Below are 23,760 nucleotides of genomic sequence, written 5' to 3' on the forward strand. Positions count from 1 at the left end.
AACCAGCATCTTCAATGAGGATGGAACACTAGGGTATCTGGAGCCCATAGCTCTGATGCTTTGCGAATTTGGCTTGTAGTTGCCTGAGACTTCTTTTTGTTTTGTTAAGAGAAGCCAGGTATTTAAAATATATTGGCAATGAATCCAATTCTCAAACACAATGAAGACAAAATGCATCCAGGGTCAGACCTGACTTCCACATAGAGAGGATGTTCTCTTTAAAGCCAGTTAAAGGCCAGTTCCCATGAGCTAGAAGTTGGAGCTAAGATTTAGTTTTTACTAAATTTCATTTCTTTCCAGGTCATTTGGTGATGGCAACAAGCCTGACAGACTGATGTCTCTGAGAAATGCCCTTGGGGGCAGCCAGACAGGCCTCTTTGAGCACATGAATCATGCTAGTAGCAATGGGGAGGGGCAAGCAGCTCTCCTGATGTGAGGGTGTTGTGCTGGGGCTTATTCACGCTCTCACACCCACATTTCATTAGCGCACTGCTATGTATAAAAACGTGAACTCAGTTCATGTTCGTCTAAGGCACAAGTGGAATGCCGCCAGCCCCTGAGGAGCCCGTGTGTTATTTCTGAAGTGACTGAGTGCATGAGCACCATGAGTTCCGTGAATGGCTTGAAGCATTAGCATGGAGTGCGAGCAATCTCTATGTTGTAGAGGTGCATTTGGTCAGGCTTTGTAACTTCCTAGCTCCTATTTCCCAGGGGTTTGTGTGAAGATGAGTTATAGCAGAGTCAGAGTCTCCAAGAGAGGTGAGCACAGGATGGACACGTGTGATTCTACTTCCTAGATCTTGACAGAACATCTGGTTGTTAGAGGCTATAGAAACTTCACGGGACCTGATGGTAGCAACTGACAGTTAACTGCACTTGAACCAACAGCCAGCTGCATTTCTCCAAACTTCAAATGGGTAGTTTCTCTTAACCCCTGAGGTTAGAACTTCACTTTGTAGATGAAGAACCTAAGGTCCATGGGGCTCTATGTGCATGGTGAATGGACTAAGGCTAGCTTTCAAATGGACTAGGGCTTTCAGAGACCCACGTGACTAATGCTAAAGCTAGGTAGATTTTAGTATGCCTTGTGATTGAACCTTTATCCTCACGTCTCTCACAACAGCCATAAAGTCTGATGTGGTGGAGGCAGACGGAATGGGTTTCTCCTCCAGTGAGCTATGACAAGGAGGCAACAAACACCTGCCTCCCTCCCCTGTTCTTGTGTTCTCTGCTCCCATTTATCTCTCTGTGGTCACTGCTGATCGGGAACAGGATCGGTGGGCCTCTCATTCTCTAGTGACACTATCTAGCTGAAAGACGGAGTCAGAAATCTTGGTGTCCCTTTCGTTCCTCTTTACCACCTTCTTACCCACTTTGGTCATCTGCCTTTGCACCTCTAGCCTGTATAAACAGAGGCTGTGTATGTACTTCACGTCTTTGCAGTGGCTCCCTGGTCCAATGTTTTATGTGAATCTTCTTTCTGGCCTGCATGCATCACCCCTCTGAATAAGCCCTGAGCCTGAACCATTGCTCTTCAGACATATCAGAGTGTGAGATGACTTTTGCAACTCTTGCCAGATGAAAACCCATTCTGGTTTTGTCAGTGGAACTACATGATGTTGTGGGGGGACATTTTGCACGTGAATGGTTATGTTTCCATCAGAATATGTCTGTAATGGGATACTTGTGAAACGGAGGAACCCTGACTACTGATCAAAGGCAGGAAGACAGGAGGGAGTCTAGCTTGTACTTCACTGTGAGTCGGCAGCCGTGCACTGGCTGGGGACGGCTGCCTATTAAATGCATTTTCGTTTTAATCAAGGTGAGAGCAGTCTGTAGTTAGCAGGAATCGTTCTCAGTAGTATCGTTAGGTTATAACTGGCAGACCTCTGCAGTGGAGCTGCTGACCCATTTTAATGAAATGATTTTGCAATTAGATTCGATGGACTAATGTGTTCTCTCCAGCATTTTTCCCCCTGCTGTTTTTGTTATTGCCCTGGTTTGTAATAACGAGGGGGTCGGAAAGTGATATTTTATATGAGTGGGAACCAGAAATGTTAATAACAGCGTATGTACATAACCAAAAAAGTTCATTTCCCAGTCAGAGCCAGCACGAAATGCCACCTCCGTCACTTCATATTTCATTACGGAAGCTACCCAGGGTTCCTTGGAGCCATTTGTTATGCCTAATGCTCATAACTACCCAAAAGTATTTTTAACTTTTCCAGAGCTTTAAAAGTCAATTTCAATCTCAATGCATATTTGTCACTGCCAGAAATACTTTGGAGGAGAGAACCAACTGAAATAGGTTGCAGCTCCTCCTCTTTGGGGTGAGCTCAGATGGGAGTGATCTTGCAGGATTTGAAGACAGGCCATAAAGTTCAGCCCCAGCTGGAGCGGGCCTCAGAGGAGCTGGTAACACCTAGCTTTTGCCTGCCTCTGTCCTTGTAGGCCTCTTCCCCACATGCAGACATCTCAGGACAACAACACATGGTACACAATCACAGACGAACTTTAATAGACAGAGGTTGGGTGAAAGGTGAAAACAGACAGCATTTTATTATTTATTTTTTATTTTATATACACCCTTGTTCTACATCTGTGTCAGGGAGGGGAGTGTGAAGCATCTAAAATACCTCATTATCTAGTCAGCAGGAGCAGCCAGCACATGTGTTCAGAGTTCTCCTCCTCTATCCCAGCATGCCCAAGATGGGTGGGATGAGAGGAAGAACCTCAGAAAGAGGAACTGGGGTGGGGGTGTTCAAAGGCCTGTCAGGATTCATCAGCTTGAAAAGAAGGTGATATGAACAAGCGGAGGGACAAGTCATGAGTGGTGAATGGAATCTAGGGCATCGCACACATTCAGACATCCATTCCTAGGCCAGGCAGAGGGAAATAGACACCTGTGGCTGAGAAACACTAGCTGTTTTAGAATGGAGTTTGGCTATCACCTGGGCATAAAGCTGTCCCTGTAACTCTGTCACCTGCCTGAAAGTAGAGAAAAAGACCCGTGGTACAGCCACATGCCTACTGTCATAGCATCATGGAGATGCTGAGGAATGAGGAAGGGCACGATTGTGGCTCCATTCCCAAAGCCCTGAACCTCACATCACGTGGGCAGTGCTAATAAGGTCCCTTCTGCAAGGCAGGAAAGGTTGCTTCTCTATGTGGGAGGGTTTGTACCCATGACATCTCGTACACTCCTGATGTAGAAAAGCCACTTGAACAATGCTTTCTTTCCTTTTCACTCAAGCCATTTCTAATAACAGATGCAAGCTGGAAAGAGAATGTTTAAAACATCTTCAACTCCCTATCAATTCAAGTCAAAGTTCCCAAAATTTTTCCTTTCAAAGCAAAGTAGTCTAGAAGAGGAAGGACTTGACTGCACTGAGGCAAAGCACAGCCAGATGGCAGTTAAATAACCCCAGGGTCAGTTAGTTAATATACTGCCTCAACATTCTCATCTGTAAAATGGGATCTAAAGTGTTATGGTATTAGAGTAATGATGTTTAAGCATCCAGAACCTGACCAATAGTAAGTACTCTATATATGTTCAAAAGGTCAAAAGACCAATAGGATATCCATTATTTATCAGTGCCTGGGCCCTTCTCTTGAGTCACAATTAGAGAGGAGATAGAGCCACACAACTTGGTAAGGGTTTGTTTTCACCTTAATTCTTACTCATGGAGTAAGACACAGACTCTAGCCCCAAACCACAACAAAGTCTTCTGGTTACAACAGGCCCAGGATTTATCAAGAAACAAATTAAAGAGAAGGTGCCAGGATCTCTTTCTCCGGGCTCAGAGACAGCCATGGTTTGTGCAGACCTCTCCTGGCTTTTAAAATGGCACCAGATGAAGAGCCCCACACCTGGTAACTGCGGTCCAAGGTTAAGAAAACAGGTTGGGCACCAGGTTTCACCAGGATCTTGGTCTAAGTATTCATGAGGAGTGAGAGCTGGGGCCAGAAGGAGCCCCAGTTCAAGTTCAAGGTCTCAGACCCATGCTGGTTCTACCTGCTCTCATGCCTGCATTCATTTTAAATGAAGTGCATGCCAAGGAGGGGGGTGCCGTGAAAGTCATGACCGGGGTGACTCACCCTTTGCATTAGCTAACCACTTAGTGACCTTGTGCTGGGACTTTCCCACAAACAACGGGGCCTATGCCTTAGGTACACTTGTCTTCTCTTCAAATGGGTAGTTGGATCCTAGCTGTCACTCCAGGGGTCACATGAGAACCAGAGGTGGAGCACCATGCATAGGATTTGTGGGTACTCTTAGTGTGGTCCCAGTGGGTTTTTCTAAACCCCTCCCTGTTCATCATGTCCCTGACTCCTTCAGGATCTCCCCCCTACCCCCTTCCCTCTGTGAGTTAAGCCTGGGAGAGGCGGGTCTGGCAGGCGTGGTGATCCAGAGCAGAGAAGAGTCCAGCGGTGGCGGCGGTGGCGGCGGGCCATGCTGCAGGAGAGAACGGTGCTTTCCGCGGTGCTTGACAGAACCATGTTCCGTTTCCATCGTTCCACCACATGGTTAGATCAAGCACAAAGGAAAGCCCCGCGGCAACTGGTCAGAGTCAAGGTCAGGAAGCAGCATCAGAGAGAGGACAGGAGCTCAGAGGAAGCAGCGTGGAGAAGCGGGGGAGCCAGGGCAGGCCCCCACGGAGCATGATTAGTGCCAGTAGTGCAGTCCACTGGATCCTGCCAAAGACAGGGGCCCCACCTCCCTGCACCCTGCCCCAGGGACACTCAGTAAGACAGAAGGACAGGTGGGAAGCCATCAGACACTCACAGCCATCCTGGCAGACGACACACCCGTTACATGCTGACCCTGAATTGGACCTGCAAAGTCTGCCCCATCCCGCCATTGGATCTGATATGACAAGAAAATTAGCAAAGCATCTTCTCATGATACAGGGCTAACCCTGCAGCTGAGGGGCCTCGTGGCAGTCTATGCTCTTCAATAAAAGAGATTTCCCATAGTTCTCATTGGTCTAGCACAGCATAATTTCCTCTTCAGGCAAAAGCTCCCTTTAGCATCCCACAACTCAGAGGGTTCCTGAATACCTTGCAGGGTCCCTTGGGCTGAGTAGCCAATTCACACCCAGAGGGCTTGAAATGTAGTAGAGGAAGGATGTAGAATTCAAACTACATATTTTTCAGCTGGACAAAGAAGGGAGACTCAGTGGGGCCTTAGGTTTGGGAATGAGACACCTACAGTGACCACGGTCTGAGAAGACTGCCACAGAACTAGGGCTATTGTGTGGGCAGTGGTTAGAGGCTGGCTTCTGTTAAGTGGTTTTTGTCAAAGTAACACAAGGAAGGAAAGGGCTGGAGAACCAACTGATTAGCTGGAGGGTAAAATACCTAACTTTAGGGTCCTTTTGATTTCCACATCCCTTCTCTGGCTGGGAATCATGGGAGAGAAGGAGGTACACCTAGTCTGATGGTCTCATGTGCCATGGACCAAATCTTTATATCCCACCTTTCATAGGTCAGGCTTTTTCCTACCTGGCATCAGATTGGAGTCCTGCACTTTCAAGGAAATAGAGCCACAACCATGTGACTGACCATCCCTGTTTGACACTTGACCTCTGATATAGTAGGGACAGGTCACTCTTCTCTGTCATGTGTTTAGGGGACTAGCTCATTGGCAGGATGCTCTCATTCTCAGTATTTCAGCAATCTGTGGGTTGTTGTCTGCAATAACGGTCCAGTTAGACAGTTTACACCCACGCCCTTGCCTATCCCCATCCCGAACTTAGAGACTACAGCTAATAATGGTAACGTGGGCTCTACTGCAGTTGGATACCTGGAGCTGCAGGGCTCTTGGACACCCTGATTCTAAGATTTCTCCTGCGAATTTGATTAGAACCTCAGTATGAGCAGGACACGTTTCATAAATTTTAGCGCCTCCTTGTGCGGCTAGTAAGATGGGCCACCAGGCATGTGCTACCAAGCCTGATTGACCTGAGTTCAATCCCCAAGCTCCACATAATGAAAGAACAGACTCCTGAAACTTATCCTTGGATCTCCATATTTCTGTTCCATATTGCTGTTTCATGCTGTACGTGCTTTCTCTCTCTCTCTCTCTCTCTCTCTCTCTCTCTCTCTCTCTCTCTCTCTCCCCTTTCCCCCTCACCTCTCTGTCTCTCTCTCCAAATAAGATGTAATTTATAAAGTTCTTCCTGGGTTTTTCCTTTGCTTTGCTTTCCTAAAAGGACATGGAGGGTCCCAGAGGCAAACAATCTGGAATCTTCCTAGTATGCTAAAATCATCACAGTATTTCAGGTTGTGACTAGGAAGTGACAGCCTGAACTTGGGATTTTTCTGCTGTGGTTCTCAACTTTGTCTCTAGAGTGGAGTGGAGGTCTCTATAGTGCCCCTGGTACCCAAAGAGTTCTGTCCTTTCCATAAGAACGGCTTCTTCTTAAACAAAGGGGGACAGCCAGATGGAAGACAGGCAGTGTCCTTCAGCTGCCAAGTGCTCCCCCGGGTGGGGCCTGTGCTGAAGGACTTAATCTGATAGTTAGATCACACCTGGCGGGCAGCATCCACCCCTAAACTGATCTCGGTCCAGGATGGTAGAAGCAGCTGATAGGGGCAGAGCCAAGTGGCTGGGAAGCCAGACGCCCTACCCAGGGAGAGGCTGTGCATGTTGCAGAAGCAGCCCTCAAATTGGCTCCTAATCACATCAGCTGTCCTTTCAAGGGGGCTGCTTTTAGGGGAAAGTAAAATGCAGAGTTATTATCTGTCAGTTTGAGTCCGTGTCATCTGCTATCCCTCATCCCCTCCCCTTTCTGGAGCTTCATGGAAACACAAATCTTTAGGGCTATGGGTTCTGTCTTCCCCAAGGCGAGGGTAGGTATGGGTCCTGGTGTTTGTCAAAGCCCAGGCTTTTGGAGCTCAGTGCTAACCTCGATGCTTCTCCCCCACAGCTACATAAAAGCACACCAAATGTGCTAAGTCAAGCTGTTTGGACTCTGAACATCACAACCTACAGGAATAGGCTTTCTTCTTCATATGTTTTTAAATGGTATTTCAGACAAAGTCAACCCCAGAGTTCTGTCCTCTTCTCCCTGTTTCTTTTTCCTTGCCCCACATAGGAAGCTAAGATCCTGTAAACACCAAGGTAGACCGGTAGACAGTGGCAGAGCTAGATTCAAAACTAGCTTTATTACTTCCTAGTTCCACTGTGTATTTCTTGTTCCCTGCTCTATTCTTTCTGTATGCATCACCCATACCTTGTTGCACATTCCAGCATCAGTCAAAGCTAGGTCACTGCCATTACTGTAATGCCACAGGGTACACTGGACTCCGTGTGACTATACCCCTGTACCACCACCCAGGGTTTAAGTTCAATTTGATGTCCTGGGTGTAGACAAGACACTGTGAGACTGAGAGTCAAGGATGGCAGGTGGCTTCCTGCTCTCCTCTGACTTCATTGATCCTTTCCATGGGAACCACTAACTGGCCAAACTAACTCAGACCTGAGTAAGCAAAGACAAAAGAGGGAATAACACTGGAGATAGTCGTGAGGAGATCCTTGGGAAGACTGGTCTCCTACAGATGACACTTGGTGCTAGAGGGAGACTTTCTACCCAGATATGTTAGCAGGTTTAGGGAGGAATCGAAGGAAAATGTTTGGGGGTTAGAAGTGGATCCAAGAGACTAGGAAGACAGCAGCTCAAGCAGTTGGACCACCTTTCTCCTAGATATTAATAGTGTCAAGGAGACAGTGACGTGGAGCCTGGTCCTGACCCTACTGGTTGTGGCTGCGATGCATGGGTGGCCCTTCACCTTGGAGCCCTCAACTCTCACCCGCTGACTTCAAACAGCTACTAGAACAGGCAAATCAATCTAGGATCACTCAGCATAGTGCCCCTCATAGGAAGTCATCTCTCTAGTCTCTATGCTGGGGAAGGCAACTAGATGACGAGTGTTCCTACTGCCACAAAGCCCCTGCATCTCTTTAGACCCTGCCCAGTTGTTTGCCTCTGCAAACAAAATAAGATAAGAGGCTGAAGTTTATCATCCCTGTGACACAAATGATAGAAACTGACTTAAAGCACAAAGAACATGGTACAAGAAGCCAAAATCTGCCTGCTGCTCTGCCGATGGCCAGACCCCATCTTGGCATTGTTCCTGGGAGAACACACTGGCGGTGGGAGCACTGTTCGCTGAGACACACACTGTCAGGGTTGGCTCAGCCTATCTCAGGACCTCCTGCTGTTGGTTTATCAGCCAGGGTGAGCAGATCCTAATCTTTTTCGGTAGGAAAAGAGGAAAATGATAATGATGTCTAACTGCTTGCTCATGCAGCCCCTGGTCAAGGAGACTGCCTTTCTTTCCAAGGTGGGCTGTGAATTCTCTTGTGCCCTTTGTCTCCATGTCCTCCCCTGGTGGAGGTGGGAGGAAGACAGTCTCTAGGCAGAGCTGGACATGGGAAAACAGGCTTTGCTTCTTCCCACAGCCTGCTATTCCCCGTGTCGTCAGAGAGCAGCCATCTGCTTCAAGGAGATAGGGAAGGTGTTTGTGAAACCCGTAACCCTACCCATTATGGTTGAGGGCTGTACTAAAAGCCTGGTTGTAGCCCAGCCTCGGCTGTGTATTTCTGTGCCATTTGTGGAATCTGCTTCAGAGACTACAAAATAAATCTTGGCCTCCTCTCAAGCGCACATGTATGAAGGCTGCCCAGTTTCTAGGCTTCCACCAAGCTCTGGGAGGAGTGACTGTGCCTGGGTTCTGTTTCTCCCAAGCTGCCCACCCCTCCCCCATGCTTTTATTGTGTGAGTGTGTTTTATTTTAAATCCATAAGGTAATTGGTTTTCTGGAGGGCTAACTGAATTTCCCCAATTTAATTTGCAAAGATGCTCCCCAGGAGCCATTACAGCGCTCACTGTCCTCCAGATTGGATTATTGGCCTCTCTGGGGCTGCTGTATTCTGAGTCAGAAAGTGGAGCCCCACTCCAGTAACCTGATTACCTGAGCAGCGGAACTTCTTGCTTTTGATCTGGCTGATGCGCTTGTTGGCCAGCCGGCGTGGGCTGCTGCAGCGGGCGCCGCTCGTCTCAATGGGGTTGTCCTGAAGGTAGTCAGCCAGCCACTTCAAGTGGCAGTCGCAAACAAATGGGTTTTGAGCTAAGTGGCTAGAAGAGGGACAGGGCTGTTAATCAGGAGTGACCTGAGGAACCTTGCTTCACCACCGCTCTGCCTTGTGCCAGGCCCTAGCAAACTGGTGTTGCTAGCAAACTGGTGTTGAGGCCCTTTCTCTGCTGCCCCAGGAGGCCTGGAGGGGGTGCTGCTCTCAGAGAGAATTCAAAGAGGGGGGCTGTGGCCAGCTGTCTGCCAAAGGCAGCACAGATGCAGACAACATCTGGTCTGGGCAATCAGCCTTCCAGCTCTCCCCTCTCGGGGCAGGACCCACTGATGGCTGGCTCCATTTCACCCATGCCGACTCTGATGGGGCGATGCAAGGCGAGAGCTTTAGAGTTTACACTTAAAGCAACAAGCATTTTATTTCTCCAAACTTGGTGATAACAGGCACATAAGGCAGCTAGCACAGCGAATGGCGTATGGTTCCATATATAGTAGTGAGTATTGTTGCTATTCTCCTTATCATCATGGGGGTGCCATAGGTGTTGCCTCCTCTGAGCAGTAAGAAAAACCCCTGCAGCACTAAGCACACAGCTTCACTCGTGGTCAGAATTCAATAACAAGCAGCTGTTCTCATTCTATATAGGTTCCTGCCTCTCACTACTAGGAAATAAGTGCCAGATGACTTCCAGGGTCTCAAGGAGACCTCCGGGCTCATGGTGGACCAAGAGCTGGGGGTGAAATCTGAGGTTGGAACTGTCAAGACCACAGACTAAGATGTGTACTCATGTCATCTGTTTACGGGCAGTATTTACACACACAAGCAATACTTGGGAGCTGAGGGCTGTGCGTGTGCATGTGTGTGTGTGGAAGTCAGTAAGTTATCCCCAGAAAGCCTGTATCAGAGGCTTGGCTTTGCAGGATTCTGGAAGCTACAGGAAGGAGGGGATGGGTTCTCACAGATATGGAGACTGCTTAAAACAAGACAATAGGTTATGAGCACAGGTCACAAGTTCTGCCAGGAGTCAAGTCCTGCTTTGTACTAGCTGTGACCCTGAGTAAGCACCCACCACACTCTTTCAGTGCCTTGGATTTCTCACATAGAATCTGGGGGTGACGAATCCTGGATTGTTGTGAGGTGGCATGGATGAAAATGAGATAAACCCTCAGCATGATCAGGCCCAACCAGAATGCTCAGTACAGTTAAGTGCTTTAAGCTTTATCTCTCACCCCTTGCTGCAAACGCTGGATACCCTCCCACAGGATCACAGCTTTTGGTGGTAGGGCTCTGCAGCTGCCAGGGCAGGGTACTCACAGGGTCTGGATGGACTGCAGAGGAGTGAAGAGCCCCTTGCTGACAGTCTGCAACTTGTTGTCGTACAAAGAGAGCAGGTTGAGGTTCTGCAGGTCCTGGAAGGTGTTCACCCGCAGGCAGTTGATCTTGTTGGCATTGAGGAGGCTGCAGGCAGAAGAGAGGCCACTGGTCATTGCTAGTGGACAGGCTGCACCTGCTGGGACTGCTAGAAAGTAGCCATCCCTCGTCCATGTGGCCTTGACTTTCTGCTGCAGTGCAGGGAAAGAGGGGCTGCTTCCTGTGGCTTCCTAGACCCTTCCCACTTTCCTCCCATCACCATAGATGCTGTGCTACACACGCTACCACCACCTGCCTCACACCTGCACCTGGGGGGAAAATCATTTTGTACAATTGTTGTAAGGCTTTAGTAGATAGAGGGCAATTTTCCTTGGCACTTGTTTGGATCACTGATTTCGTTGGAAATCTGATGAAAGTTATAGGCCATCCTCCCAGGGAAGAAATGTGTCCATGTATAGGCATACACATGCATACACACACACACACACACACACACACACACACACACACAAACACCTTCATTGTCTTTATCATAACCTCATACCTTCATCTGTTGTGGAATAGAATATCTGTGTAACTAAGTACAGATGTGTTACATTTGTTTGTGTTGTGAATAATTGTTTAGCTATGTAAAGATGTGTTGCTGTTTCACCTTGCTTGCCTAAGGCACCTGACTGGTCTAATAAAAAGCTGAATGGCCAATAGTTAGGAAGAAGAGGGATAGGCAGGGCTGGAGGGCAGCTAGCCAGACATGGAGGAAGCAAGAAAGCAGGATGGACAGTAAATAGATGAGGTAAACGAGCCTCAGGGCAGCACACAGATAGATAGAAATGGGCTAATTTAAGTTAAAAACAAAAAACAAAAAACAAACCTAGCTCGAAATAAGCCTAAAGCTAAGGCTGAGCATTCATAATTAATAAGTCTCTGTGGTTACCAGTCCAAGAAAACCTGCTACCTTCATCTATTACCCTCTAGCCCCACTGGTCACCTGTTGCTCTTCGGGCACCCCATGGTTGACCCTCTGGACCCTTTCTCTACCCCTTTTAGAAATGCTGGACTCTCAGCTCAAATGGCACCTCCTCAGAGAGGCCTGCCCTGACCCTCCCACCCTCCTCAGGGAGGGACCCTGCAATCCCAGTATTGCCTCTCACAGTCCCCTATATAATTCCTTCCTTCTGCTCACCTCAGCCTGTGACTTGAGGAGATTGGGTAGTTTTCTTGTTTGCCATGTGTGTAATCTGTGGTAACGCAAATGTTATCGCTTCAATTTCTCCCTTCGTTACTAATGCTTTTCTTTTATTCGGACACATAACCCAGCTCCATATGCAACATCACTCGGCTTTGAGTTCAGCTTTCCTACCCACAAGGGATCCTTTCTGCTATGGTCATAGCTCTTCATGCTGTCCCTTCCTTCACGGAACAACATAGGAAGTGTGTGAAACACTGATGGAGCAGATGCTCTGAGTGCCACAGGCCAAGTTTCAGAATGCTTAGCTCCTAAGCTGAGCAAATCTGGGTCCTGAGCATTTCCCTTATAACCCTAAACTGACTGGTTGTGCCCTTGAAACAACGGTGAAATCATTTCGCATTCCTTCCTGAATGAGAGGGAAAGAAACCAAAGAGTTAAAATGTTGAAATTTTAAACCACTCTCAAGGCAGGCCCAGAGCTAGCTCCATTGGTGGTGAATGTCCCAGGATTCAGAACAGACCTGCTTGCTTCGGGACTGTCTATGTACCAGGGGACTGTGTTGGGGGTGGTAGAGCTGCCCCTGAGTGCCAACCTACCCTCCCCTGCTGGAAGCCCACCTCCCTTGCAGTCCCCTGTGCACTCAGGTGCTGGCAGGCAGCTGTGGCCATGACAAGCAGAAGAACTGCCTGTTTAATCTGGCTAATAACAGGCAAGGTCCCTAGGGTCCACACAGATGTCCTCCTGCCTCAGTGTAGAAAAAAGCTCACGTTTGCTAGAACACTCTTTGTTTTCCAAAGTGCTTTCCCGACCCCCTGTTATTCACACTGTAACCTGGGCAGATGGGCAGAGACACCCAAGCAGAGGCTGAGGGCTTCGCTGAAGGTCACAAGAGTTTCCTAAGCATGCTGGGAGCCATTATGATAACCAGGTCTCTAGAGGGCTCAGTATCTTCTTTATGAATACCTTATCTACCACACCCATCTGCTCATCCCCTTGGTAACCCCCCTCCCAATTTCCTGTGATTTCTGTATTAAACTGTGGTCAAGGTCATTCTAGGTGGGGGACATTTGAAGGAGGCTGAAATATGAATAGAATAACAGCCTAACAATCAGGTCAGAAATGGATCTTTCACATACAAGCTTTTATTCTATTTTTAAAATTTTGATTAGCTAATGAATGCATTTTTGGAGGGGAGACAGGGTCTCACTATGTAGCTCTGGCTGTCCTAGAACTCTCTATGTAGACTAGGCTGGCTTTGAACTCACGGAGATAGAGGTAGGTGGATCTCTGTGAGTTCAAAGCCAGCCTTTGTGCTGGGATTAAAGGCATGTGCCACTATGCTTGGGTATTTTATTTCATTTTTTAAGTAATTGGTAAACAATTTGTTCTAAATATGGATATTCAAGGCCTCTGAGAGCCATCTTGTTAAAACTATTCAATAAAGAGACCTGGATGGCTTAGCCAATGGTCTGAGGATCTTCCCTACCTACCATTTTACAATAAGACTTCTTTATGTGTCAAAAGTTAGAAATGTTGTGCAACACACACACACACACACACACACACACACACACACACACACACACGAGATTTTTGCTTTTTCTTGGAAAACAATTTTCAAAGTCTCCGGCAATGCTGCCAGTGCTAGCAGCTGTACATGGTCACATTCACAGGCATGATGTACACTCTCTGACACTATACTCTCTCCCTACTATGTGTTTCCCCCTCCCCTGAAGCTTCCTTGCTGGAGAAGGCTTTTAGACTTGACATTTTGGTCTGAATTCATGAGCCCAACATCCACACTTGAATCTGGGAGTTATCTGTATCAGACAGGGAAAATGGCAGTGGAGACAGGAGCAGCCATGCTGACTCACCTGGAGACTACATCTAGACTGCATGGATCTTGGCAATACTCCTGACCCACCAGGTCCAGCTTGACTTCCTTTGCTCATCTGGGTGCTTCTCTGTCTCCTACTGCTCCTAGATCTCTCACATGGGATGCTCTTTCAAAGAAGTGAACTATCAAAATAACCTAGGCTGGCAGAATTACTAAGAAACAGAGCTTAAGGTGCAGCGCTCATAAAACAGGGGCAAAGGAAGACAGAGAAGGGCATCGTCTGTTGGACAGTCATCCTCTATCAGCTGCTGGGCTCCCCAAGGCATGACGAGGAGTTGTCGGGAGAGATAAAATTAAGCTGCTTATGGAGAATTAGACGCTGTGGATGGCCTTACGAACTTCAGCACCAGCAAGATCTAGCAGCCTGCCTCTGCCCTTTCTCTTTGGGGGGAAGAAGATGGGCAGCTACTCAACTCAGTCTGGCTTCCATAAAGGGAGCTCTGAGTTATCTGGTCCATGGGCAAGAGATGAGGGTATCTGACAAACACCAAAGGATGGAGAAAAAAAAAAAAAAAAAAAAAAAAAAAAAAAAAAAAGATGATAGGCTTAGGCTCAGCATCACTTATCTAAAATGCTTGGGCTCAGAAGTAGTTGGAATTTCAGACTGTGGAATATTTGTGTGTGTATAATGAGAGATCTGAGGGAGGGGACCTAAATCTATCTTCGTTTATGTTTCATATACAAAGCCTGCAGGATTTTTTTTGTATGATGGTTTTTGTATGCTGCTGGCTTTTTTTGTTTTGTTTTCTTTTGACTGTATCATCTGTCACATGAGGTTAAGTATGGAAATTTCCCACCTATGGTGTCATACGGGTGTTGAGAAAGGTTCAAATTTTGGACTATTTTGGCTTTTTGGATTAGGAATGCTCAAACTGTATCTGTAATGGACTTTAGTAATTAGAAGACAAACATGGGCTTCCCTTGTTGGCTAGTTTTATAACTCTTTCTTTGGAGTAAAGACCTCTACAATACTTGATCTGGTTTGCTTCACCATCCTTTGAGGAACAGCAGTGTAAATTTCTTTAGGAATGATGGCAAGAAGGCTGAGTCATCCATGAATGTCATGCCCACGTGCCAAATATTTCCCACACAACAGCATCGCTTGCTATTACCTTCATTTTTCTGATGAAACAGAGTTGAAATGATGGCCTCAGCCCATGTGATTGCAAAACTTGCTTCCCATCCTCTACCTAAAATCTATATGCATTTTCTCTTGTCTGTGCTACTTATCTCTAGTGAAGACCTAGTTTTTTGAGCCATGAGGTAGATGGGATATACTTTGGGTAGAAAGAGGTCTGGTTGGGTCTAGAATACCCTGTTTGTCTCTTGGGAATAGAGGGCGTCTCAGCTTGGGATGTTCACTACACTGTAACTGATACAAGGTGGCTGTTTTTATATCTTGTAGCTTTGTGAGGCGGGGGCCTCATGCTCAGGGATAGCTAGGTGCTGGTGAGGGAGATGGTGGTGTTCGTAGCTCTTTATGCTCCCCCCTCTGAAGCTGTCCTGCATTCTGAGATGACCAGGAGACAGCAACATCCTCTGCACCTGGGATATTCACACGCCTCACTGCAGAGGCCTCTTTCCCAGCTGAAAACACTTCAACTTCAACTGTGCACAAGTGTCTCCAAAGCAGAGCTAACTCTGGGGCTTCTGGGCCAACCTTCTAAAAGAACTTCAGGAACCATGTGAATATGGAGAGGATTCTGACAAGGCCACGTGAATGGTAACTGTGAATTAGTTCACATTAAGCACTTGTACCGACACTTTACAAATATCTAATCCTCCATGGCCCTCCATAATAAATGCTAGCTCCACCATCCAGATGACACTGTGAGGACTCAAAGGCATAAAATAACTGAGCAGTGTTCCCTGACCAGTGGCTGGTAGTGTAACCATTCTGCTACCCTGATAACCATCCCCTAGGTGACTTAGTGGGAGTCACCTAAGGCTACGAGGAGGTAGAGGCTGACTTCCCCATCAAACTTAGTGATGATTTTGCAATCATATGAAACAATAAGAGCCATGCTCCCATTGGAGGAATGGGAGGAGAGCAGCATACCAGATAGTAGGTGTATATATTTGCACGTTAACCCCGAGACATGCTACTACCCTCTGCTTGTTGGAGAACTTTGGACTTCCACATGCTTTATGTCAAGTGGTATTAGCACTCCCCCATCCACTATCCAACACAATGATGCTGCTGGGAGATAATCCTTTCCAGAAACAGCTGCCTTCAGGGGAAGCAGGGTAGGAGACACAAAGCCAGAGTTTAGTGGGGGAAGGAAATGCCCTGAGTCTGGTATGGAAGTGGTTTTTAGATCATGCCCTGCTAGGGGAATGGCCTGCCCTATCAGAAAAGATTCAGGCATTCTTACTGCTAGTAGCAGCTTGCAGCCTCATTTGTTCAAAGTGGTAGTGGTGTGGGGGCATGATAAGAAGATGAGCCCATTGAGATCTGTCAAAGAGAGCACACTCTCTCTCCAAGGCCACTGATAGCCACCATGCCTGTTCATATTCCATCCTCAGGCCTTTATGGCAGGGTTTGGAAAACAGAAACATCTGGAGTTGGGTTTAGTGATAAATTGTATTAAAATCACCTTGGCAACTCCAGCCAACCACATGTTGATTCAACAGCCCAAAGCTATCACTCTGGGTTGTATTTATAGTCTCTACACCTGCCCCAAGGTCTGTGGAAAGAAGTGGTCACATTACTCGGCTTCTTTACAGAGTGTTTGCCAAGACCAGATTCCAGACTCCAGAGAGTGCAATGTCTTCTCAGAAAACCAGTGTCAAGAAAGAGTACTGCCAGCTTTCCAAGAGAAGGGGTGAAACTCTTCCAGGAAGGACCCTGGTGGTGGTTATGGGAGGCACAGGAATGAACCCAGCCAGAACAGTAGCACCGTGAACTTCCTTTTCCTTAACCTGCAAATCAGTTTCTGTTTCACAAACAAGTGCATGCAGCAGACTCCAGACTCACGGGAGGATTAAGATGGTACCACCAGCCTCTGGCATGACCTTTCCTTCGGCTGGTTCAGGGTAGAACGCTTATTTTTAAAAAGTGTCATAAAGGCTCTCTGCCATTAAAATTGTTCTATGTGTCTCTAGAGAGGTATTTGCTATTGCACATGGGCATAAAGTATTAGTGTGGATACCAATTAAGGGAGCTATTATAGACCCCTGACTAAGCTGGGGAATCTCCAGGCATCTTTCTCTCATTAATATGCCTGTCTTCCCTTTTATTTTGTTAGAATTAACCCTCTGCCATCCTAAATTTCTTTATCCACTAAGTGTAACAGGACTAATCTCTTTTCACGTCCCTCTCTCCTATGAAATATGGGGAATTAATTTTGACCTTCAGCAACTTGCTGACGCCAGACTGAGGAAGACGTGACTGATCTCGAGTGCCACGGTACAGAGGTGCTCTGGCCATGACCAGACTCTTACTGGAGCTGGTGAATGGGTGCTCTGACCCCTGTTATGCCTAACACCCACAGGAGGGCCCAGGAGGAACCCCCCCAACTCCCAAGGTGGCAGAGGTGACTCTTTCCTTCTCTCCTGCTAATGGCTACACTGTTGTCACAGTCCTTGGGTTGTCATGGTGATTCCAGACAGAATGGAAATAAAAGCATGAGGCATACAGCATCGCCATCCGGTGGCCTGTGTGAGAAACACGCCTATCTATCCACTTCAGTGACATGGGAAGGTCTTGGGAACACCTACGGTTTTTCCTAATAGAGTCAGAGGAGAGCTGAGACCAGAGTCTAGAGAGAGGGTTATGACCCAGCTGTTGGGCAATCAAGTGACCTTGCCTATTTTAGCTCTACTTGGTCTGCCACCTGACAAACAGCTAGTGGGCTGGCCACTTCCCTATATGATTGCTACCTGGTGACTAATCAGGCCTTTAAGACAAGGGAACCATTTACACAGAACACTCAGAACTTAAGACTTTCCTTAGGAAATGCCATATTCACAACAAAGGTGAGAATTCTTCCCTTAAAAATGCACTATTGAATTGAGCTTGAGCTGTTTTTGATGCAGGAGAGTACTCTCTTTTTCTCCCCACCCAGCTTCATTTCTGCGTCTCTGGAAACATGAGCTCCTAGATTCCTGGTTCTACAGCTTCTATATGAGCGGTCAAGGCCAAGTTCACTAACTTGCAGTTCCTTATCTGTATAACGGGCCATGATCAAAATACTTCCCTTGTAGTGTTGTTGAGAAGATTAAATGAGACTATGCACCTGCCACTGCTTAGCACTAGTCCCAGGAATATTAAGTACTCAGTCACTGCTAGGTGTCAGGGATAACAGCAGTAGGAAGTGCCTGTGAAGATGCCGGTGAGGGAATGTGATCTATGTGGAGTGAAGTTGTGTTCACCGCTCTGTAATTGACATGTTGCTTGGCAAACTTCAAGAGCCTCAAATGGTTCTGTCTCCCTTCCAAGAAAACTGAATAACAGGTGTCTTAACTCACTCCAGGCTGAAGGCAGTCTGGTTTGGGTTAAAACCTCCTGGAGCAGGTTGAAAAGTCTCCACCTCTCATGTCCCCCCGTCCCCCCACCTCCAGTAACGTTCCCAGGCATGCCATGAAATCAATGAGTGTTAAAGGAAAGCTCGCCTTTCCCTAGGGAAAGCTGGGACAGCACAGCTCCCAACTGACAGCCCTAGTGACACACTGACTGCTTTTCCTGCCTTGCAGACGATGATGGGCCTCTAAGTTCCAAAGTGCAGCCTCTTAAGCCACGGCTACCTGCTGGCTGCCCATGCAGGATCAGATGCCCATCACGTCAGATGTTCCAAGAACTCAGGGGGATGGAGGGAAAGCAGTTAGGATTACATGCAGGTGACACTTTCTGTTCCAACCATGGCTTCTCAGGTGCCTCCCTGGGTCACCCAACTCCTTTCCTGACAGCCAGGCTATCTCCCATCCCAAGCAAGGGATGCTGCTAATAGTAAGTAATGAGTGCATCCTTACACAGTGAATGACCACCGGAATTGGACCTGTTTAGGATTAATTCCATGGAGGTACATGAGCCACTCAAAAACAATGAAATGAAGGCAATGAAAACAGACTTTTGAATTTCTCAGAAATGGGGACTGAGGTTTGGTTTAAGAATGAGCTTTTCAACTTCCAACTGTGCAGTGAGGACTTATCACAGACACCATCAACAAAGGGAAGACAGGCAGATTTGTCAGAGAAGGCATTGGGGACGGCAGCACCAGCTGGTACATCTATACTCATGTGTTATGGTTTTGGTGTGTGTGAGCGCGTGCGAGCAAACAGGAGTGTGTATGTGTCTGCATGCTCTTGTGGATGTGTAGCCCCAAGGCTCTTTTGACCAGAGACCTTGGATGTTAAGCTAAGGATGTAACCCTTGAGAGGATACAGAGGACAATACATCAAGTTCAGGGGCAACTCCAGGGACAGCTAAAGTGTGCCTGCAGAAAGCTATTTGGTGAAGTCTCTGAGGGTGCCTTGGACACTATTAGTGTTGATCATCTGTGCAAAGGAGCGTGGCAGAAAACTGCTAAAGTGGCCTGACTGGGCACACTCTGAACTGGCCATATTTGGAAAGATGGCAGCTAACTCCAGAGCAATCAGAAAGGGAAGGGCAGGGGGCAGAATATCCAAGCACATTCACTTGGTCCCTGTTAGTGCCACACTAAGTGGCAGAAAGGAAATATCCAGGACCTCTAGGCACAGAAGGGACATTTCCACTTTGAGAAGGGGAGTTGGGGGGGGGGGAGGCAGGGGAACCAAACTCCCATGGACTGACTCTGAGTCAAAGGAGATGAAATTACTCAGTCAACCAGGATATTCTAATCAGAGCCTTCTTATCAGACTATCTCTAGCCAAAGGAGGAGAAATCCAATCTACAGCCCACTGAACCCTAAATTCGATCTAATGGGGACCTGCTTTCCAACTGCTCAACAGCAGGCCAGAACCAGAGATGATGGGCTCCAGCTCCGCCTGCGGGTTCTTTCTGGAAAGCAAGCCAGTCTGAGTTGTGTCAACTCCTGGTCTCCACAGAGGGAGAAGCACTGTCTTTACCCCCTAGCTCGTCAACTCCATCTGCTCAAAGTGGTGATGTTCAGCTGGCCTGTCTTTCAAGCTGGGGGAGCGGAGGGGGGCACTTGTAGCCTCCTGACTGCTGTCATCTTATAGCAGGGACACATTTCCTTTGTTTAAAAACATGCCGCTCTAGAATTTTTGATACACACCGTTCACAATGCTAGGCATTTTGACGTTCAGTTCATCTCTCCTCAGGGTAAATGTGCATGTCCTTTTTCTTTCAATGTCTATCATAAAAGGTCATTAACACCAGCCTGGCTGGTCACAGCCCACACACACACACACACACACACACACACACACACACACACACACACACCTACCTACCTACCTACCTCCAGGCATACCCTTTTGTTACTCTACTGGGGATTAATGGCTACAGTTAACCAGCCTTATGGTGACAATTATAACTTAGTTTCCCTGCTAGGAGCAAAGAACACCATCTGTGAAATACCCAGATCCTTGCAGAGCCCTGGTATGTCATTGTACAAAAGAGCTTTAAAAACCCAGGAAGGGATGGGACCTATGAACACAGATCTGCTCACCTACAGTCAGGCAGAATGCGATGGAAGCGGAGGAAGAGCCAAGAAGATGTAGGGAACATATAGCTCTCCCTCTCTCTCCCTCTCCCTTTCCCTCTCTCTCTGCTTTTCAGTTGTGTCAAACTAATCTGATGGTTGCTGTGCTGGATCCACAGCCCAGAAACTTGATGGCCATTTCATTCCAACATGATTCACATTGTTAAATATCCTGGAGCAACCTGTCCAGGGACTTGGGAGTTTAGGATGTGAAGGTATGAGATGGGAGGGCCAGAGGAAGTCTTACTTCTTTCTAGAAGTGTCCTTGCAATCCAAAACTACATGTGCCCACCCTACCACCTTATGTCTTTGGTCCTGTACCTTCTCCCTTTTCAGAGATCTGGCTGGACCATACAGTCTGACAACTTAGATTTTGGCACCTTCTAACTGTATGAGGGAGACCGGGTGTCTGGAACCTCTTCTTTCCTGGGAATTGGAGGTGATGTATCTTTCTTTCTCCCTTCCTCCCTCATGGACCCATCCTGGCACACATTTAGGACTCTTCTGCTTGAGCTTCCTAACACCTGGAATTAAAGGTACACAATACCTTGCCTGGATTAGAGGTGATTAAAAAAATTTTTTTTGAAGACATTCGATTTAAAAAAAAAAAAAAAAAAAAAAAAAACAAACATGCAAATCTGTTTGAACTCAGATGAAGGCCTGTGAAATCCTGTCATCCTGTCATGCACCATTCAGGCAGCTGGAAGCCTTTAGAAAAAATGGAGACTCTACCATGGAGAGTCTACTCACTTTCTACACTTAATGTGCTGTGTGACACAGGGCAAAATCGTTTACCTCTCTGAGTTGGCATTCTCCAATGCTCATAGGGTACTCAAAGTCAATTCTTAATACCAATAGGAACCATTGCAGTCATATACTTGCTTGCATGCATGTGTGCACACGTGTACACACACCACACACACACACACACACACACACACACACACAGAGTCCCCAAACCATAACACACAAGTATAGTTGTACTCACTACCCAGTCACAAAATCAGGGATGATTCTTGCTCATAAAATCTTCTAAAATAAGCTATATTCCTTTCTTTATTTCTCCACATCAGAGTTCAATTATCTTCTTCAAACATTTAAGTCCAAATGACCAGAATGAAATAAATGCAAATAAATAAGCCAAGAGCTTAAAGCCTGAGGCCACAGATTAAATGAGATAATCACTTCCCCTCAATCTGTCCTACCAAACAGTCACACTGTTGACCAATTATACTTCTCTCTAATGGATTCTCCCTACCCACACCCATTGAAAGGTCACATGTCTATGAGCAGCTGTTTCAGCATTCAAACTAGAGTTTACCTTGGGAAGATTTTAGTTCCTTAAATTCTTAGTGTACCTCTGTAAAATATTTCCTCTTGCAGGATTCAATTTCTTTCTTACTTTCAAGTCATGAACCCATTCATGACACACGCTAGGGCCTGGGTCTGGACTGTATCATTTAGGCTTATGTACACTGGCCTTGGTGTTCTTTGCCAACTCTCTGTCTCTCTGGCCACAGAATGAGGCCTTGGAGAGGACAGATGGAATGCACAGAGGCTTTAGTGTCAGTATGATAGGCATAAAATCAAAAGAACTCTCTAGAGCATGGCTTAAACATTTTCAGTCAGCAAAAACAGTCACGAGGATGTAAAAAGTAGCCGGTTCCTACTCACAGCAGCTGCAGGGACACCAGCCCATCAAATAGTCCCTTGGGAATCTCTGCAATCTTGTTTCCATAGAGCACCCTGGAAGAAAGCAAATGTCAGCAATCAGCAAGACTTAAAGGAGGTCATCACCTCTGCTAGTTCTGGGTGCAAGATCTCAGGTCACCTGCCTCCCTGGGCTGCCACATCATTGCATCTTCTTATCAGAGACAAAGGCAGGCAGTTCATCCTGTGCTGGGTGGGGGTGCCATCCTGGAGGTGAGGTAAGCCAGGCTCCATCCTGCTGCACTCTAGCCCAGCCCAGTACATCATTCCCACAAGGAAGAAGCAGCATCCCTTTGTGGTCCCTCCTGAGCTGCTAATGTGACTCATGCCCCACAGTAAATAAGCAGTGTGGGAGGCCAGCCTGTGTCTTCAATGGGTATTGATCAGGCTAAGCCAGCCTATAGAATGTTTCCTTTTAATATCCCACTGCATCCTAGGAATTCCTGAGCTGAGTTCTTTAATCACCCATCTAGACAGCAGGGCTATGGGTATGCGGGGGCATCTCCAGATGGTGCAGGCATTGCTGAGTTGAGGCCTGGCTCAATAGGGAGGCTGAGGAGTTTCACTGTCTCAGATGATGGCGGCTCCCATTCTATCTGCCTACCAGTCCCGTTCTCTCAGATCTAAGAAGAAAGGAACTCAGATTTTTTTTTTTCATTTCATCTTTCAGGCCCACAATGTCCCCCTGCTATTTCTAGGCCTCATGCTTGGTGACTTAAGAAACCTGGGAAAGGAATATAGGTTTAGTTTTCAAGCCCAACAGGTCTGTAAACCTGTAACTGAGACTCTCTGAACCTCTCTCTGCTTCATCTCAAGTCAGACTTTGCTGTCCATGGGATCCAGACTCCTCTTCGACCAGGAAACAGCTAAAGAGGCTTTAGTTTACTTCTGTTTAGAACCCCTTCTCAGATCTGAGTGCATGGGCTATGCAATTATTTAATTCCCGCTGAAATCAAGAATCTAGGCTGACGGTCATTTGAGGAGGCAAAATATTAGGAGGAAGAAATGGCGAATGAGTGTAAAATAGGCCCCTCTCCCCACTGCCGCCCATTTCCAGAAGCCACTGGGAGTGGAGAGTGGGTTCTCCATCAGCCTGCGGGTGTGTTTCATTAATGCCTCAACAAATTAATGACTAAATAGAAGTCAGCATGATGGCGCAGGCTCACATTTGTAATTCATATTAATGTCCCATTCTCACTGTGCCAAATGTAGTAATGCCACTGCCTGCTAGTCTCAGTGAATGGCAGGGCTTCTGGAGTGGTAGAAGCTGCTTGGGGCAGGGGTGGGGATGCTGGGGTAGGGGTCCTCAGGCCGTCCATCACTCCTTGGTATGGAACATCCTCAAACCTAGTGGGTCAACCACCTGCCTATGTGCAAGGGTGCTGGCCTGCAGATCTTTGTGGCTTCCCACCTGAGCCTTTGCCTTGATTACCTTGGCTTCCCTTTCATGTCTGAGCCCAAACACCTCTCCCTCTGCAGAAGCCTCCTAAATGTTTTAGCTAAGATTTTCTACCATCAATTATCTTATTTTGCTTCTCTACAGCACTTCCTTTATGTTAGCTTATATTACTTACACATTTATTTAGGCTTATTTATTCTTATTATCTTATATGTTCTTATTATTTTATAAGTAAGGGTGGTTTGCCTGTGTGTTTATCTGTTCACCATGTGTGTGCCTGGTGCCTGGAAGAGGCTGGAAGAGGATGTCAGACCCTGAGATTAGAGTTACAGTCAGTTGTGAGCTGCCACATAGGTGCTGGGAACTGAACCCGGGTCCTCTGGAAGAGCAGCCAGTGCTCTTAACTGTGTTGAGCCATCTCTCTAGCCCCATTTAGGCTTAGTTTTTATGTTCTTC

General features: G+C 47.0%; 1 protein-coding gene across 1 annotated transcript in view; it reads right to left on the minus strand.

Annotated features, from left to right (window-relative positions):
• Positions 1-23,760, minus strand: part of Slit3 (slit guidance ligand 3) — a 561,683-nt gene that overhangs the window by 74,817 nt on the left and 463,106 nt on the right. The window contains exons 12-14 of the mRNA XM_051180959.1: positions 21,870-21,941; positions 10,406-10,549; positions 8,980-9,143 (exon numbers count right to left, since the gene is read on the minus strand). Coding sequence (XP_051036916.1) covers positions 8,980-9,143; positions 10,406-10,549; positions 21,870-21,941 — 380 coding nt within the window. The remainder of the gene's footprint in view (positions 1-8,979; positions 9,144-10,405; positions 10,550-21,869; positions 21,942-23,760) is intronic.

Source organism: Phodopus roborovskii, unplaced genomic scaffold, assembly GCF_943737965.1.
Source record: "Phodopus roborovskii unplaced genomic scaffold, PHOROB, whole genome shotgun sequence".
NCBI lineage: Eukaryota > Metazoa > Chordata > Mammalia > Rodentia > Cricetidae > Phodopus > Phodopus roborovskii.